The sequence below is a fragment of the Oncorhynchus gorbuscha genome, unplaced genomic scaffold (assembly GCF_021184085.1).
Source record: "Oncorhynchus gorbuscha isolate QuinsamMale2020 ecotype Even-year unplaced genomic scaffold, OgorEven_v1.0 Un_scaffold_1061, whole genome shotgun sequence".
Classification (NCBI taxonomy): Eukaryota; Metazoa; Chordata; class Actinopteri; order Salmoniformes; family Salmonidae; genus Oncorhynchus; species Oncorhynchus gorbuscha.
Genome location: NW_025745959.1, coordinates 87,658 through 107,339, shown reverse-complemented (window position 1 = coordinate 107,339; position 19,682 = coordinate 87,658). Strand labels below are relative to the sequence as shown.

At 45.7% G+C, this 19,682-nt stretch overlaps 1 protein-coding gene across 1 annotated transcript; it reads left to right on the top strand.

Moving 5' to 3' along the window:
• Positions 1-14,422: 14,422 nt before the first annotated feature.
• Positions 14,423-19,151, top strand: LOC124021147 (YLP motif-containing protein 1-like). The gene is made up of 2 exons (XM_046336495.1): positions 14,423-14,940; positions 16,884-19,151. The coding sequence occupies exon 2, from the start codon at positions 17,089-17,091 to the stop codon at positions 18,040-18,042; it is 954 nt and encodes a 317-aa protein (XP_046192451.1). The 5' UTR covers positions 14,423-14,940; positions 16,884-17,088; the 3' UTR covers positions 18,043-19,151.
• The last annotated feature ends 531 nt before the right edge of the window (positions 19,152-19,682 follow it).

Here is a 19,682-nt window from a genome sequence, read left to right as displayed (position 1 = left end):
AGCAGATGAACTAAGTATATTTACCAACTAGACAATATTTACCAACTAGACAATCAGCAGCAGATGAACTCAGTATATTTACCAACTAGACAATCAGCAGCAGATGAACTCAGTATATTTACCAACTAGACAATCAGCAGCAGATGAACTAAGTATATTTACCTACTAGACAATATTTACCAACTAGACAATCAGCAGCAGATGAACTCAGTATATTTACCAACTAGACAATCAGCAGCAGATGAACTAAGTATATTTACCAACTAGACAATCAGCAGCAGATGAACTCAGTATATTTACCAACTAGACAATAAGCAGCAGATGAACTAAGTATATTTACCAACTAGACAATATTTACCAACTAGACAATCAGCAGCAGATGAACTAAGTATATTTACCAACTAGACAATCAGCAGCAGATGAACTCAGTATATTTACCAACTAGACAATAAGCAGCAGATGAACTCAGTATATTTACCAACTAGACAATCAGCAGCAGATGAACTCAGTATATTTACCAACTAGACAATAAGCAGCAGAGGAACTCAGTATATTTACCAACTAGACAATCAGCAGCAGATGAACTCAGTATATTTACCAACTAGACAATCAGCAGCAGATGAACTCAGTATATTTACCAACTAGACAATAAGCAGCTGATGAACTCAGTATATTTACCAACTAGACAATATTTACCAACTAGACAATCAGCAGCAGATGAACTAAGTATATTTACCAACTAGACAATATTTACCAACTAGACAATATTTACCAACTAGACAATCAGCAGCAGATGAACTCAGTATATTTACCAACTAGACAATAAGCAGCAGATGAACTCAGTATATTTACCAACTAGACAATCAGCAGCAGATGAACTCAGTATATTTACCAACTAGACAATCAGCAGCAGATGAACTAAGTATATTTACCAACTAGACAATCAGCAGCAGATGAACTCAGTATATTTACCAACTAGACAATAAGCAGCAGATGAACTCAGTATATTTACCAACTAGACAATCAGCAGCAGATGAACTCAGTATATTTACCAACTAGACAATAAGCAGCAGATGAACTCAGTATATTTACCAACTAGACAAATCAGCAGCAGATGAACTCAGTATATTTACCAACTAGACAATCAGCAGCAGATGAACTCAGTATATTTACCAACTAGACAATAAGCAGCTGATGAACTCAGTATATTTACCAACTAGACAATATTTACCAACTAGACAATCAGCAGCAGATGAACTAAGTATATTTACCAACTAGACAATATTTACCAACTAGACAATCAGCAGCAGATGAACTCAGTATATTTACCAACTAGACAATCAGCAGCAGATGAACTCAGTATATTTACCAACTAGACAATCAGCAGCAGATGAACTAAGTATATTTACCAACTAGACAATCAGCAGCAGATGAACTAAGTATATTTACCAACTAGACAATATTTACCAACTAGACAATCAGCAGCAGATGAACTAAGTATATTTACCAACTAGACAATCAGCAGCAGATGAACTCAGTATATTTACCAACTAGACAATAAGCAGCAGATGAACTCAGTATATTTACCAACTAGACAATCAGCAGCAGATGAACTCAGTATATTTACCAACTAGACAATAAGCAGCAGAGGAACTCAGTATATTTACCAACTAGACAATCAGCAGCAGATGAACTCAGTATATTTACCAACTAGACAATCAGCAGCAGATGAACTCAGTATATTTACCAACTAGACAATAAGCAGCTGATGAACTCAGTATATTTACCAACTAGACAATATTTACCAACTAGACAATCAGCAGCAGATGAACTAAGTATATTTACCAACTAGACAATATTTACCAACTAGACAATATTTACCAACTAGACAATCAGCAGCAGATGAACTCAGTATATTTACCAACTAGACAATAAGCAGCAGATGAACTCAGTATATTTACCAACTAGACAATCAGCAGCAGATGTACTCAGTATATTTACCAACTAGACAATCAGCAGCAGATGAACTAAGTATATTTACCAACTAGACAATCAGCAGCAGATGAACTCAGTATATTTACCAACTAGACAATAAGCAGCAGATGAACTCAGTATATTTACCAACTAGACAATCAGCAGCAGATGAACTCAGTATATTTACCAACTAGACAATAAGCAGCAGATGAACTCAGTATATTTACCAACTAGACAATCAGCAGCAGATGAACTCAGTATATTTACCAACTAGACAATCAGCAGCAGATGAACTCAGTATATTTACCAACTAGACAATAAGCAGCTGATGAACTCAGTATATTTACCAACTAGACAATATTTACCAACTAGACAATCAGCAGCAGATGAACTAAGTATATTTACCAACTAGACAATATTTACCAACTAGACAATCAGCAGCAGATGAACTCAGTATATTTACCAACTAGACAATCAGCAGCAGATGAACTCAGTATATTTACCAACTAGACAATCAGCAGCAGATGAACTAAGTATATTTACCAACTAGACAATCAGCAGCAGATGAACTAAGTATATTTACCTACTAGACAATATTTACCAACTAGACAATCAGCAGCAGATGAACTAAGTATATTTACCTACTAGACAATATTTACCAACTAGACAATCAGCAGCAGATGAACTCAGTATATTTACCAACTAGACAATCAGCAGCAGATGAACTCAGTATATTTACCAACTAGACAATCAGCAGCAGATGAACTCAGTATATTTACCAACTAGACAATCAGCAGCAGATGAACTCAGTATATTTACCAACTAGACAATCAGCAGCAGATGAACTCAGTATATTTACCAACTAGACAATAAGCAGCAGATGAACTCAGTATATTTACCAACTAGACAATCAGCAGCAGATGAACTCAGTATATTTACCAACTAGACAATCAGCAGCAGATGAACTAAGTATATTTACCAACTAGACAATATTTACCAACTAGACAATCAGCAGCAGATGAACTCAGTATATTTACCAACTAGACAATCAGCAGCAGATGAACTCAGTATATTTACCAACTAGACAATCAGCAGCAGATGAACTAAGTATATTTACCAACTAGACAATCAGCAGCAGATGAACTCAGTATATTTACCAACTAGACAATATTTACCAACTAGACAATCAGCAGCAGATGAACTAAGTATATTTACCAACTAGACAATATTTACCAACTAGACAATCAGCAGCAGATGAACTCAGTATATTTACCAACTAGACAATCAGCAGCAGATGAACTCAGTATATTTACCAACTAGACAATCAGCAGCAGATGAACTAAGTATATTTACCTACTAGACAATATTTACCAACTAGACAATCAGCAGCAGATGAACTCAGTATATTTACCAACTAGACAATCAGCAGCAGATGAACTAAGTATATTTACCAACTAGACAATCAGCAGCAGATGAACTCAGTATATTTACCAACTAGACAATAAGCAGCAGATGAACTAAGTATATTTACCAACTAGACAATCAGCAGCAGATGAACTCAGTATATTTACCAACTAGACAATAAGCAGCAGATGAACTCAGTATATTTACCAACTAGACAATCAGCAGCAGATGAACTCAGTATATTTACCAACTAGACAATAAGCAGCAGAGGAACTCAGTATATTTACCAACTAGACAATCAGCAGCAGATGAACTCAGTATATTTACCAACTAGACAATCAGCAGCAGATGAACTCAGTATATTTACCAACTAGACAATAAGCAGCTGATGAACTCAGTATATTTACCAACTAGACAATATTTACCAACTAGACAATCAGCAGCAGATGAACTAAGTATATTTACCAACTAGACAATATTTACCAACTAGACAATATTTACCAACTAGACAATCAGCAGCAGATGAACTCAGTATATTTACCAACTAGACAATAAGCAGCAGATGAACTCAGTATATTTACCAACTAGACAATCAGCAGCAGATGTACTCAGTATATTTACCAACTAGACAATCAGCAGCAGATGAACTAAGTATATTTACCAACTAGACAATCAGCAGCAGATGAACTCAGTATATTTACCAACTAGACAATAAGCAGCAGATGAACTCAGTATATTTACCAACTAGACAATCAGCAGCAGATGAACTCAGTATATTTACCAACTAGACAATAAGCAGCAGATGAACTCAGTATATTTACCAACTAGACAATCAGCAGCAGATGAACTCAGTATATTTACCAACTAGACAATCAGCAGCAGATGAACTCAGTATATTTACCAACTAGACAATAAGCAGCTGATGAACTCAGTATATTTACCAACTAGACAATATTTACCAACTAGACAATCAGCAGCAGATGAACTAAGTATATTTACCAACTAGACAATATTTACCAACTAGACAATCAGCAGCAGATGAACTCAGTATATTTACCAACTAGACAATCAGCAGCAGATGAACTCAGTATATTTACCAACTAGACAATCAGCAGCAGATGAACTAAGTATATTTACCAACTAGACAATCAGCAGCAGATGAACTAAGTATATTTACCTACTAGACAATATTTACCAACTAGACAATCAGCAGCAGATGAACTAAGTATATTTACCTACTAGACAATATTTACCAACTAGACAATCAGCAGCAGATGAACTCAGTATATTTACCAACTAGACAATCAGCAGCAGATGAACTCAGTATATTTACCAACTAGACAATCAGCAGCAGATGAACTCAGTATATTTACCAACTAGACAATCAGCAGCAGATGAACTCAGTATATTTACCAACTAGACAATCAGCAGCAGATGAACTCAGTATATTTACCAACTAGACAATCAGCAGCAGATGAACTAAGTATATTTACCTACTAGACAATAAGCAGCAGATGAACTAAGTATATTTACCAACTAGACAATATTTACCAACTAGACAATCAGCAGCAGATGAACTCAGTATATTTACCAACTAGACAATCAGCAGCAGATGAACTAAGTATATTTACCAACTAGACAATATTTACCAACTAGACAATCAGCAGCAGATGAACTCAGTATATTTACCAACTAGACAATCAGCAGCAGATGAACTAAGTATATTTACCAACTAGACAATATTTACCAACTAGACAATCAGCAGCAGATGAACTCAGTATATTTACCAACTAGACAATAAGCAGCAGATGAACTCAGTATATTTACCAACTAGACAATAAGCAGCAGATGAACTAAGTATATTTACCAACTAGACAATATTTACCAACTAGACAATAAGCAGCTGATGAACTCAGTATATTTACCAACTAGACAATCAGCAGCAGATGAACTAAGTATATTTACCAACTAGACAATCAGCAGCAGATGAACTCAGTATATTTACCAACTAGACAATAAGCAGCAGATGAACTAAGTATATTTACCAACTAGACAATATTTACCAACTAGACAATAAGCAGCTGATGAACTAAGTATATTTACCAACTAGACAATATTTACCAACTAGACAATAAGCAGCTGATGAACTCAGTATATTTACCAACTAGACAATCAGCAGCAGATGAACTCAGTATATTTACCAACTAGACCATCAGCAGCAGATGAACTCAGTATATTTACCAACTAGACAATCAGCAGCTGATGAACTCAGTATATTTACCAACTAGACAATCAGCAGCAGATGAACTAAGTATATTTACCAACTAGACAATATTTACCAACTAGACAATAAGCAGCTGATGAACTCAGTATATTTACCAACTAGACAATCAGCAGCAGATGAACTCAGTATATTTACCAACTAGACAATATTTACCAACTAGACAATCAGCAGCAGATGAACTAAGTATATTTACCAACTAGACAATCAGCAGCAGATGAACTCAGTATATTTACCAACTAGACAATATTTACCAACTAGACAATCAGCAGCAGATGAACTAAGTATATTTACCAACTAGACAATAAGCAGCAGATGAACTCAGTATATTTACCAACTAGACAATCAGCAGCAGATGAACTCAGTATATTTACCAACTAGACAATCAGCAGCAGATGAACTCAGTATATTTACCAACTAGACAATAAGCAGCAGATGAACTCAGTATATTTACCAACTAGACAATCAGCAGCAGATGAACTCAGTATATTTACCAACTAGACAATCAGCAGCAGATGAACTCAGTATATTTACCAACTAGACAATCAGCAGCAGATGAACTCAGTATATTTACCAACTAGACCATCAGCAGCAGATGAACTCAGTATATTTACCAACTAGACAATCAGCAGCTGATGAACTAAGTATATTTACCTACTAGACAATATTTACCAACTAGACAATAAGCAGCTGTATAAATGGAAATGAAAAGGCCTTATGGTGGCGCTAGAGGAAAGGTCAAGAGGTCACCAAACCAACATGTCTCTTCCACTTGGGGGTCTTGATTGTGCACAACAAATTGTATGGCAATCCACTTTGAGATATATCTTGTTCTCAGCCTGTGGGCATCATGTGCGTCGTGATCCAGTATCCATAGCCATTAAACAGTTATCACTGGCTCAGCCTTATCATCATGGGCATCATGTGCGTCGTGATCCAGTATCCATAGCCATTAAACAGTTATCACTGGCTCAGCCTTATCATCATGGGCATCATGTGTGTCGTGATCCAGTATCCATAGCCATTAAACAGTTATCGCTGGCTCAGCCTTATCATCATGGGCATCATGTGCGTCGTGATCCAGTATCTATAGCCATTAAACAGTTATCACTCAGCTCAGCCTTATTCACCAAGAGCCCAGCGCCGAGCCGTCTTACTAGCAAAGACACTGATCAAGTCTTTGAAGTCCAGCTTTCTAGTTAACGGACTTTCAATGGGACAGCATGGTTAGACTGCAAAGCCTGTCCTGGGACATAGTGGACCTCAAATCGTTTAACAAAATCAGTTTTAGTTTACTGAAAGCTCTCTCGCCACCAGCAACAGTCACAGGCAGTGTGCAAAATATACGTAAAGCAATGCACACTTCTCCCAGAATGCTTTGCAGCTGCATCGTACAAATTGCATCCAGGAGACCAAGAGGGGAAGGGTCAGCATATATAGTGTTCAGGTGACCAAGAGGGGACAGGTTAGGATGGGAAGGGTCAGTATATACAGTGTTCAGGAGACCAAGAGGGGAAGGGTCAGTATATACAGTGTTCAGAAGACCAAGAGGGGACAGGTTAGGAGGGGAGGGGTCAGTATATACAGTGTTCAGGAGACCAAGAGGGGTCAGGTTAGGATGGGAAGGGTCAGTATATACAGTGTTCAGGAGACCAAGAGGGGAAGGGTCAGTATATACAGTGTTCAGAAGACCAAGAGGGGACAGGTTAGGAGGGGAGGGGTCAGTATATACAGTGTTCAGGAGACCAAGAGGGGTCAGGTTAGGAGGGGAGGGGTCAGTATATACCGTGTTCAGGAGACCAAGAGGGGAAGGGTCAGTATATACAGTGTTCAGGAGACCAAGAGGGGAAGGGTCAGTATATACAGTGTTCAGGAGACCAAGAGGGGAAGGGTCAGTATATACAGTGTTCAGGAGACCAAGAGGGGACAGGTTAGGAGGGGAAGGGTCAGTATATACAGTGTTCAGGAGACCAAGAGGGGAAGGGTCAGTATATACAGTGTTCAGGAGACCAAGAGGGGACAGGTTAGGAGGGGAAGGGTCAGTATATACAGTGTTCAGGAGACCAAGAGGGGTCAGGTTAGGAGGGGAAGGGTCAGTATATACAGTGTTCAGGAGACCAAGAGGGGACAGGTTAGGAGGGGAAGGGTCAGTATATACAGTGTTCAGGAGACCAAGAGGGGACAGGTTAGGAGGGGAAGGGTCAGTATATACAGTGTTCAGGAGACCAAGAGGGGACAGGTTAGGAGGGGAAGGGTCAGTATATACAGTGTTCAGGAGACTAAGAGGGGAAGGGTCAGTATATACAGTGTTCAGGAGACCAAGAGGGGACAGGTTAGGAGGGGAAGGGTCAGTATATACAGTGTTCAGGAGACCAAGAGGGGAAGGGTCAGTATATACAGTGTTCAGGAGACCAAGAGGGGACAGGTTAGGAGGGGAAGGGTCAGCATAGACAGTGTTCAGGAGACCAAGAGGGGAAGGGTCAGTATATACAGTGTTCAGGAGACCAAGAGGGGAATGGTCAGTATATACAGTGTTCAGGAGACCAAGAGGGGACAGGTTAGGAGGGGAAGGGTCAGCATAGACAGTGTTCAGGAGACCAAGAGGGGACAGGTTAGGAGGGGAAGGGTCAGCATAGACAGTGTTCAGGAGACCAAGAGGGGACAGGTTAGGAGGGGAAGGGTCAGTATATACAGTGTTCAGGAGACCAAGAGGGGACAGGTTAGGAGGGGAAGGGTCAGTATATACAGTGTTCAGGAGACCAAGAGGGGACAGGTTAGGAGGGGAAGGGTCAGTATATACAGTGTTCAGGAGACCAAGAGGGGAAGGGTCAGTATATACAGTGTTCAGGAGACCAAGAGGGGACAGGTTAGGAGGGGAAGGGTCAGCATAGACAGTGTTCAGGAGACCAAGAGGGGAAGGGTCAGTATATACAGTGTTCAGGAGACCAAGAGGGGACAGGTTAGGAGGGGAAGGGTCAGTATAGACAGTGTTCAGGTGTCTGTCTGTCTGTCTGTCTGTCTGTCTGTCTGTCTGTCTGTCTGTCTGTCTGTCTGTCTGTCTGTCTGTCTGAATGAGCTGAGTCTGTTTATCAGACCCATAGTCTGTCTGTCTGTCTGTCTGTCTGTCTGTCTGTCTGTCTGTCTGTCTGTCTGTCTGTCTGTCTGTCTGTCTGTCTGTCTGTCTGTCTGTCTGTCTGTCTGTCTGTCTGTCTGACCTGTCTGTCTGTCTGTCTGTCTGTCTGTCTGTCTGTCTGTCTGTCTGTCTGTCTGTCTGTCTGTCTGTCTGTCTGTCTGTCTGTCTGTCTGACCCATGTCTGTCTGTCTGTCTGTCTGTCTGTCTGAATGAGCTGAGTCTGTTTATCAGACCCATAGTCTGTCTGTCTGTCTGTCTGTCTGAATGAGCTGTCTGTCTGTCTGTCTGTCTGTCTGTCTGTCTGTCTGTCTGTCTGTCTGTCTGTCTGTCTGTCTGTCTGTCTGTCTGTCTGTCTGTCTGTCTGTCTGTCTGTCTGAATGAGCTGAGTCTGTTTATCAGACCCATAGTCTGTCTGTCTGTCTGTCTGTCTGAATGAGCTGAGTCTGTTTATCAGACCCATAGTCTGTCTGTCTGTCTGTCTGTCTGTCTGTCTGTCTGTCTGTCTGTCTGTCTGTCTGTCTGTCTGTCTGTCTGTCTGTCTGTCTGTCTGTCTGTCTGTCTGTCTGTCTGTCTGAATGAGCTGAGTCTGTTTATCAGACCCATAGTCTGTCTGTCTGTCTGTCTGAATGAGCTGAGTCTGTTTATCAGACCCATAGTCTGTCTGTCTGCTGTCTGTCTGTCTGTCTGTCTGTCTGTCTGTCTGTCTGTCTGTCTGTCTGTCTGTCTGTCTGTCTGAATGAACTGAGTCTGTTTATCAGACCCATAGTCTGTCTGTCTGAATGAGCTGAGTCTGTTTATCAGACCCATAGTCTGTCTGTCTGTCTGTCTGTCTGTCTGTCTGTCTGTCTGTCTGTCTGTCTGTCTGTCTGTCTGTCTGTCTGAATGAGCTGAGTCTGTTTATCAGACCCATAGTCTGTCTGTCTGTCTGTCTGTCTGTCTGTCTGTCTGTCTGTCTGTCTGTCTGTCTGTCTGTCTGTCTGTCTGTCTGTCTGTCTGTCTGTCTGAATGAACTGAGTCTGTTTATCAGACCCATAGTCTGTCTGTCTGAATGAGCTGAGTCTGTTTATCAGACCCATAGTCTGTCTGTCTGTCTGTCTGTCTGTCTGTCTGTCTGTCTGTCTGTCTGTCTGTCTGTCTGTCTGTCTGTCTGTCTGTCTGTCTGTCTGAATGAACTGAGTCTGTTTATCAGACCCATAGTCTGTCTGTCTGAATGAGCTGAGTCTGTTTATCAGACCCATAGTCTGTCTGTCTGTCTGTCTGTCTGTCTGTCTGTCTGTCTGTCTGTCTGTCTGTCTGTCTGTCTGTCTGTCTGAATGAGCTGAGTCTGTTTATCAGACCCATAGTCTGTCTGTCTGTCTGTCTGTCTGAATGAGCTGAGTCTGTTTATCAGACCCATAGTCTGTCTGTCTGTCTGTCTGTCTGTCTGTCTGTCTGTCTGTCTGTCTGTCTGTCTGTCTGTCTGTCTGTCTGAATCTGAGTCTGTTTATCAGACCCATGTCTGTCTGTCTGTCTGTCTGTCTGAATGAGCTGAGTCTGTTTATCAGACCCATAGTCTGTCTGTCTGTCTGTCTGTCTGTCTGTCTGTCTGTCTGTCTGTCTGTCTGTCTGTCTGTCTGAATGAGCTGAGTCTGTTTATCAGACCCATAGTCTGTCTGTCTGTCTGTCTGTCTGAATGAGCTGAGTCTGTTTATCAGACCCATAGTCTGTCTGTCTGTCTGTCTGTCTGTCTGTCTGTCTGTCTGTCTGTCTGTCTGTCTGTCTGTCTGTCTGTCTGTCTGAATGAGCTGAGTCTGTTTATCAGACCCATAGTCTGTCTGTCTGTCTGTCTGTCTGAATGAGCTGAGTCTGTTTATCAGACCCATAGTCTGTCTGTCTGTCTGTCTGTCTGTCTGTCTGTCTGTCTGTCTGTCTGTCTGTCTGTCTGTCTGTCTGTCTGTCTGTCTGTCTGTCTGAATGAGCTGAGTCTGTTTATCAGACCCATAGTCTGTCTGTCTGTCTGTCTGAATGAGCTGAGTCTGTTTATCAGACCCATAGTCTGTCTGTCTGCTGTCTGTCTGTCTGTCTGTCTGTCTGTCTGTCTGTCTGTCTGTCTGTCTGTCTGTCTGTCTGTCTGTCTGTCTGTCTGTCTGTCTGTCTGTCTGTCTGTCTGTCTGAATGAACTGAGTCTGTTTATCAGACCCATAGTCTGTCTGTCTGAATGAGCTGAGTCTGTTTATCAGACCCATAGTCTGTCTGTCTGTCTGTCTGTCTGTCTGTCTGTCTGTCTGTCTGTCTGTCTGTCTGTCTGTCTGTCTGTCTGTCTGTCTGTCTGTCTGTCTGTCTGTCTGTCTGAATGAGCTGAGTCTGTTTATCAGACCCATAGTCTGTCTGTCTGTCTGTCTGTCTGTCTGTCTGTCTGTCTGTCTGTCTGTCTGTCTGTCTGTCTGTCTGTCTGTCTGTCTGTCTGTCTGTCTGTCTGTCTGAATGAACTGAGTCTGTTTATCAGACCCATAGTCTGTCTGTCTGAATGAGCTGAGTCTGTTTATCAGACCCATAGTCTGTCTGTCTGAATGAGCTGAGTCTGTTTATCAGACCCATAGTCTGTCTGTCTGTCTGTCTGTCTGTCTGTCTGTCTGTCTGTCTGTCTGTCTGTCTGTCTGTCTGTCTGTCTGTCTGTCTGAATGAACTGAGTCTGTTTATCAGACCCATAGTCTGTCTGTCTGAATGAGCTGAGTCTGTTTATCAGACCCATAGTCTGTCTGTCTGTCTGTCTGTCTGTCTGTCTGTCTGTCTGTCTGTCTGTCTGTCTGTCTGTCTGTCTGTCTGAATGAACTGAGTCTGTTTATCAGACCCATAGTCTGTCTGTCTGAATGAGCTGAGTCTGTTTATCAGACCCATAGTCTGTCTGTCTGTCTGTCTGTCTGTCTGTCTGTCTGTCTGTCTGTCTGTCTGTCTGTCTGTCTGTCTGTCTGTCTGTCTGTCTGTCTGTCTGTCTGAATGAGCTGAGTCTGTTTATCAGACCCATAGTCTGTCTGTCTGTCTGTCTGTCTGTCTGTCTGTCTGTCTGTCTGTCTGTCTGTCTGTCTGTCTGTCTGTCTGTCTGTCTGTCTGTCTGTCTGTCTGTCTGTCTGTCTGAATGAGCTGAGTCTGTTTATCAGACCCATAGTCTGTCTGTCTGTCTGTCTGTCTGAATGAGCTGAGTCTGTTTATCAGACCCATAGTCTGTCTGTCTGTCTGTCTGTCTGTCTGTCTGTCTGTCTGTCTGTCTGTCTGTCTGTCTGTCTGTCTGTCTGTCTGTCTGTCTGTCTGTCTGAATGAGCTGAGTCTGTTTATCAGACCCATAGTCTGTCTGTCTGTCTGTCTGAATGAGCTGAGTCTGTTTATCAGACCCATAGTCTGTCTGTCTGTCTGTCTGTCTGTCTGTCTGTCTGTCTGTCTGTCTGTCTGTCTGTCTGTCTGTCTGTCTGTCTGTCTGTCTGTCTGTCTGTCTGTCTGAATGAACTGAGTCTGTTTACCAGGGTCACCCTCTCATATCCCTATCTTCATAACATATGTTATCCACACACACACACACACACACACGGGAACACACACACACACACACACACACACACACACACACACACACACACACACACACACACACACACACACACACACACACACACACACACACACACACACACACACACACACTCAGTGCTGAAAAATCACATGATTTCAGAGAAAGGAGAGCAAAAGCGAAAGTGTGCAGGAAGCCAAGGCCATCTGGGGAACAGACATGGCATGTACACACACACACACACACACACACACACACACACACACACACACACACACACACACACACACACACACACACACACACACACACACACACACACACACAGGAACACACGGGAACACACACACACACACACACACACACACACACACACACACACACACACACACACACACACACACACACACACACACACACACGCGAACACACACACACACACGGGAACACACACACACACACGCGAACACACACACACACACGGGAACACACACACACACACAGGAACACACACACACACACACGGGAACACACACACACACACACACACACGGGAACACACACACACACACACACACGGGAACACACACACACGGGAACACACACACACACACGGGAACACACACACACACACGGGAACACACACACACACACACGGGAACACACACACACACACGGGAACACACACACACACACGGGAACACACACACACACACACGGGAACACACACACACACGGGAACACACGGGAACACACGGGAACACACACACACACACACGCACTTATGGGAACGTAAAGTGCTTGTTTCATGAGCTAAAATGAAAGACCATACTTACAAAAAGCTTATTTCTCTCACGTTTTGTGCAGAAATGTGTTTGCATCCCTGTTCGTGAGCATTTCTCCTTTGCCAAGATAATTCATCCACCTGACACGTGTGGCATATGAAGAAGCTGATTAAACAGCATGATCATTACACAGCTGCACCTCGTGCTGGGGACCATAAAAGACCACTCTAAAAGGTGAAGTTTTTGTCACACAACACAACGCCTCAAGTTTTGAGGGAGCGTGCCATTGGCATGCTGACTGCAGGAATGTCTACCAGAGCTGTTGCCAGAGAATTTAATGTTACATTCTCTACCATAAGCCCCTTCCAATGTAATTTTAGAGAATTTGTCATTACATCCAACCTGCCCGGGGGGGGGGGGTCTGCTGAGGAGTCACTCTGTCTGTAATAAAGCCCCTTTGTGGGGAAAAACGACCTCTGATTAGCTGGATCTAGCTCCCTAGTGGGTGACTCTGGCTCCCTAGTGGGTGGATAGCTCCCTAGTGGGTGGATCTGGCTCCCTAGTGGGTGGATCTGGCTCCCTAGTGGGTGAATCTGGCTCCCTAGTGGGTGAATCTGGCTCCCTAGTGGGTGAATCTGGCTCCCTGGTGGGTGAATCTGGCTCCCTGGTGGGTGAATCTGGCTCCCTAGTGGGTGGATCTGGCTCCCTAGTGGGTGGATCTGGCTCCCTAGTGGCCTGGCTCCCTAGTGGCCTGGCTCCCTAGTGGCCTGGCTCCCTAGTGGGTGGATCTCGCTCCCTAGTGGGTGGATCTCGCTCCCTAGTGGGTGGATCTGGCTCCCTAGTGGCTGGGCCTGGCTCCCTAGTGGCCTGGCTCCCTAGTGGCCTGGCTCCCTAGTGGCCTGGCTCCCTAGTGGCCTGGCTCCCTAGTGGGTCGGCCTTGCTCCCTAATGGGTCGGCCTTGCTCCCTAGTGGGTCGGCCTGGCTCCCTAGTGGGTGGACCTGGCTCCCTAATTGGTGGGCCTGGCTCCCTAGTGGATCGGCCTGGCTCCCTAGTGGGTTGGCCTGGCTCCCTAGTGGGTGGGCCTGGCTCCCTAGTGGCTGGGCCTGGCTCCCTAGTGGCTGGGCCTGGCTCCCTAGTGGGTCGGCCTGGCTCCCTTGTGGCTGGGCCTGGCTCTCTTGTGGCTGGGCCTGGCTCCCTAGTGGGTACAGTAGGTAGGTACAGTACACAGGTTCAGTAGGTAGGTACAGTAGGTACAGTTAACAGATACAGTAGGACACCGTGTCACAGTCACTCCCCTGCTGCCAGAGACTAAAAGTCATTGCAGGTTCCGCCCACCCATCTCAGCACAAAGCAGCTCTCTATTCCTCCTTACAGGATTCACGTCCTCCCCTTTTCCACCATTGGGAGTGTACATATTGTAACATACCTACTATATACTGTCTAACAAGGTGTCGTTTTAATGATGTATAACGAAAGAGAACGTTTGGATGGTTCTTGGAAAACGCACGCGGTCACAGGACTCGGGAGACTTTGAGGCGGGGAGGAGTTACGGTGGTGTTGTTTCGTTCAACTCGAGATACCGTTTCAGGCAAGACGACAGTATAGGAAACATGGTAGACTGGCAGGCTACTACATCCAAGATCTGTGAAACTTAAGTAGCGCGTGTCTGAGAACGGGACATGAAGACCTTTGACGGTGACGGCAATGTAATGGTGTGTGTGTTTAAAGCCGACGCATTGCACGCTGAGTATCTACATTCTTAGTGCGAAGTCTCCCACCACCGATTCATTTGGTTAACGTCCCATTCCTCTCCAGAAAACGGTAAGCACCCGACGCTCCCCAACTTGCTCCATTTGAAACAAGACTACGGTCATATTTTTGTTGCATTTATCGGGAATACATGAATCTATTTGTACTTTTGAATGAAGTTGGCGCGTGCTGTATTTATTAATGTAGAACGAATATAAAGAGCGTTTAAATGGTAACTGGTGAGCTGTAGCTGGAAGTTCGAGACAAGTTTGCAAAATGAGCTGGTTTGCATGGCAGAGCTGTTGTCCAGGCGTTATATCAGAGCTGTTGTCCAGGCGTTATAGCAGAGCTGTTGTCCAGGCGTTATAGCAGAGCTGTTGTCCAGGCGTTATAGCAGAGCTGTTGTCCAGGCGTTATAGCAGAGCTGTTGTCCAGGCGTTATAGCAGAGCTGTTGTCCAGGCGTTATAGCAGAGCTGTTGTCCAGGCGTTATAGTTGAACCCACCGCAGAGCTGTTGTGACAGTCAGACTGAAAGTGAAAGTGTTTTACAACCGGTCTCGCCGCTGCTGCCAGAATCTTCCAAACAGACCCAGTTCTGTTATCGCGCCTCTGATTATGTTTTATAACAGCTATAACTAGGAAGATAAAGACACTGTCCTGTTAACAGTTAACAGCTATAACTAGGACGATAAAGACACGCTTCTAAACATCACATTTTATTGGTCACATGTATTTAGTAAATGTTATTGCGGGTGTAGCGAAGTGCTTGGCAGGTCGATGAAGAACACGTTGTTATTGAGAATGATCGCCTGGCAAGAAGCAAAACGCCTCCTGTTGGGCAGAGGATTAAAAGAGGTCTCACAGAGGTCGGCAGGGTAGCCTAGTGGTTAGAGCGTTGGACTAGTAACAGAGAAGTTGAAAGTTCAAAACCCCCCCGAACTGACAAGGTGCAAATCTGTCGTTCTGCCCCTGAACTTGTTCTTAATTAACTGACTTGCCTGGTTAAATAAACTCCATCTCAGTGCTCGAGGCGTCACAGGGCGGCGCACAATTTGGCGGCTTCCTCATTGGCCCAACCCCTGTCCGGGGTTTGGCCCGTCATTGTAAATAATAATTTGTTCTTAACTCACTTGCCTAGTTAAATAAAGATTAAATACACATTAAAAAATAACATGGAGAGCATCGTTAGACTCTTGGCAACAGCACAGATACACTACATGACCAACAGTATGTGGACACCGGCTCCTCGAACATCTCATTCCTAAATCATGGGTGTTAATATGGAGTTGGTCCCCCCCTGTTTGCTGCTACAACAGCCTCCAGTCTTCTGGGAAGGCTTTCCACTAGATGTTGGAACATTGCTGCTATAACAGCCTCCACTCTTCTGGGAAGGCATTAATATGGAGTTGGTCCCCCCTTTGCTGCTATAACAGCCTCCAGTCTTCTGGGAAGGCTTTCCACTAGATGTTGGAACATGGCACAGTATGAACGAGGACAGATAACGCCTCTACACTACAAGAAGGGAGACCACAAGGTTACACAGCATGAACGAGGACAGATCAACGCCTCTACACTACAATAAGGGAGACCACAAGGTTACACAGCATGAACGAGGACAGATCAACGCCTCTACACTACAATAAGGGAGACCACAAGGTTACACAGCATGAACGAGGACAGATCAACGCCTCTACACTACAAGAAGGGAGACCACAAGGTTACACAGCATGAACGAGGACAGATAACGACTCTACACTACAGCAACAACAAGACAGACCATAATACAAGCAGCACGAAGAGACAGACCAATCAGCGTCCTACGTTACTGGGTTCCCATAACAACTACGTCCATGACGGAGTCCTTGAAACCTGAGACGGAGACTAAACTTTCCAGCGTTTGTGGTGTGTGTGTGTGTCTGTGTCTGTGTCTGTGTCTGTGTGTGTGACCAGCCTATGTTTTTATACAGCACCTCAATAACACTGTCGCCTGTCTATCTGTCTGTCTCTTCTCCCAGGATCTCTCCAGATCCTTCTGGATCTCTCTCTCCTCGCCCCTATAGTGGATTTGGATGTGGGATAGTGATCCCAGACTCCTGGACCACACACCTCCGGCCCTTCTTCAGCCAGCAGGAGTATCTTCTAGTGCGACACACACACCGTCAGCTGGTTCACAGTGGCTACTACTGGGGATGGGGGATCCAGTGGAGGGCTCTCTTCTGTATGATGGTCAGAGACACTCTGGCAGGAACCACAGTGGAACCATCGCAGAACCACACGGCACCCACGCAGAACCAGGACGGAACCCAGCAGCTTCCAGGGGAAACCCTAGAACACGTAGAACAACAGAACCGTGTTCAAGAACAACAGAACCAACTCCTAGAACTCGAGAACTTCGAACTCTTAGGTCAAGAGAATGAACTCTTAGAACAACAGAACCTAGAACATCAGATCCAACTCTTAGAACTAGAGAATACGGTCCAGACCAGCACAGACAACCGGACCACACCTCCAGACAAGACCAGTTCTGGCGGTGCCCTCCATCCCTGGTGGCCTCAACAGAGCAGCTTTAAAGCTACTAGACCCAGTGTCCCTCCCCCCTGGCCAAGCCCCAGTGTCCCTCACCCCTGGCCAAGCCCCAGTGTCCCTCACCCCTGGCCAAGCCCCAGTGTCCCTCACCCCTGGCCAAGCCCCGGTGTCCCTCTCCCCTGGCCAAGCCCCAGTGTCCCTCTCCCCTGGCCAAGCCTCAGTGTCCCTCTCCCCTGGCCAAGCCCCAGTGTCCCTCTCCCCTGGCCAAGCCCCAGTGTCCCTCCCCCCTGGCCAAGCCCCAGTGTCCCTCCCCCCTGGCCAAGCCCCAGTGTCCCTCCCCCCTGGCCAAGCCCCAGCGTCCCTCTCCCCTGCCTCGGACCTGTTCTCCACTTGCCCGATCCGATCCCAGACTCCTGGATCACACACCTCCGACCCTTCTTCAGCCAGCAGGAGTATCTTCTAGTGCGACACACACACCGTCAGCTGGTTCACAGTGGCTACTACTGGGGCCCTATGGAGATGGAGGAGGCCCACCACACCCTGCTACTGACACCACCTGGGAGCTTCCTCATCAGGTATATACCACACCCTGCTACTGACACCACCTGGGAGCTTCCTCATCAGGTATACACCACACCCTGCTACTGACACACTGCCTGGGAGCTTCCTCATCAGCTATACACCACACCCTGCTACTGACACACTGCCTGGGAGCTTCCTCATCAGCTATACACCACACCCTGCTACTGACACACTGCCTGGGAGCTTCCTCATCAGCTATACACCGCACCCTGCTACTGACACACTGCCTGGGAGCTTCCTCATCAGGTATACACTGCACCCTGCTACACACACACACACCGCCTGGGAGCTTCCTCATCAGGTATACTCTGCACCCTGCTACACACACCGCCTGGGAGCTTCCTCATCAGGTATACAGCACACCCTGCTACTGACACACTGCCTGGGAGCTTCCTCATGAGGTATACACCACACCCTGCTACTGACACACTGCCTGGGAGCTTCCTCATGAGGTATACACCACACCCTGCTACTGACACACTGCCTGGGAGCTTCCTCATCAGGTATACACCACACCCTGCTACACACACTGCCTGGGAGCTTCCTCATCAGGTATACACCACACCCTGCTACTGACACACCGCCTGGGAGCTTCCTCATCAGGTATACACCACACCCTGCTACTGACACCACCTGGGAGCTTCCTCATCAGCTATACACCGCACCCTGCTACACACACTGCCTGGGAGCTTCCTCATCAGGGATACACCACACACACACTGCCTGGGAGCTTCCTCATCAGCTATACACCACACACACTGCCTGGGAGCTTCCTCATCAGCTATACACCACACCCTGCTACTCACACCGCCTGGGAGCTTCCTCATCAGGTATACACCACACACACACCGCCTGGGAGCTTCCTCATCAGGTATACACCACACACACTGCCTGGGAGCTTCCTCATCAGGTATATACCGCACCCTGCTACACACACTGCCTGGGAGCTTCCTCATCAGGTATACACACCCTGCTACTCACACCGCCTGGGAGCTTCCTCATCAGGTATACATCACACCCTGCTACTCACACTGCCTGGGAGCTTCCTCATCAGGTATACAGCACACCCTGCTACTCACACTGCCTGGGAGCTTCCTCATCAGGTATACACTGCACCCTGCTACACACACACACACCGCCTGGGAGCTTCCTCATCAGGTATACACTGCACCCTGCTACACACACACACCGCCTGGGAGCTTCCTCATCAGGGATACACTGCACACACTGCCTGGGAGCTTCCTCATCAGGGATACACTGCACCCTGCTACACACACACACACCGCCTGGGAGCTTCCTCATCAGGTATATACCACACACCGCCTGGGAGCTATCAGCTATACACCACACACGCCTGGGAGCTTCCTCATCAGGGATACACCACACACCGCCTGGGAGCTTCCTCATCAGGGATACACTGCACACTGCCTGGGAGCTTCCTCATCAGGTATACAGCACACCCTGCTACTCACACCGCCTGGGAGCTTCCTCATCAGCTATACACCACACACTGCCTGGGAGCTTCCTCATCAGGGATACACCACACCCTGCTACACACACTGCCTGGGAGCTTCCTCATCAGGGATACACTGCACCCTGCTACACACACACACACCGCCTGGGAGCTTCCTCATCAGGTATATACCACACACCGCCTGGGAGCTTCCTCATCAGCTATACACCACACACCGCCTGGGAGCTTCCTC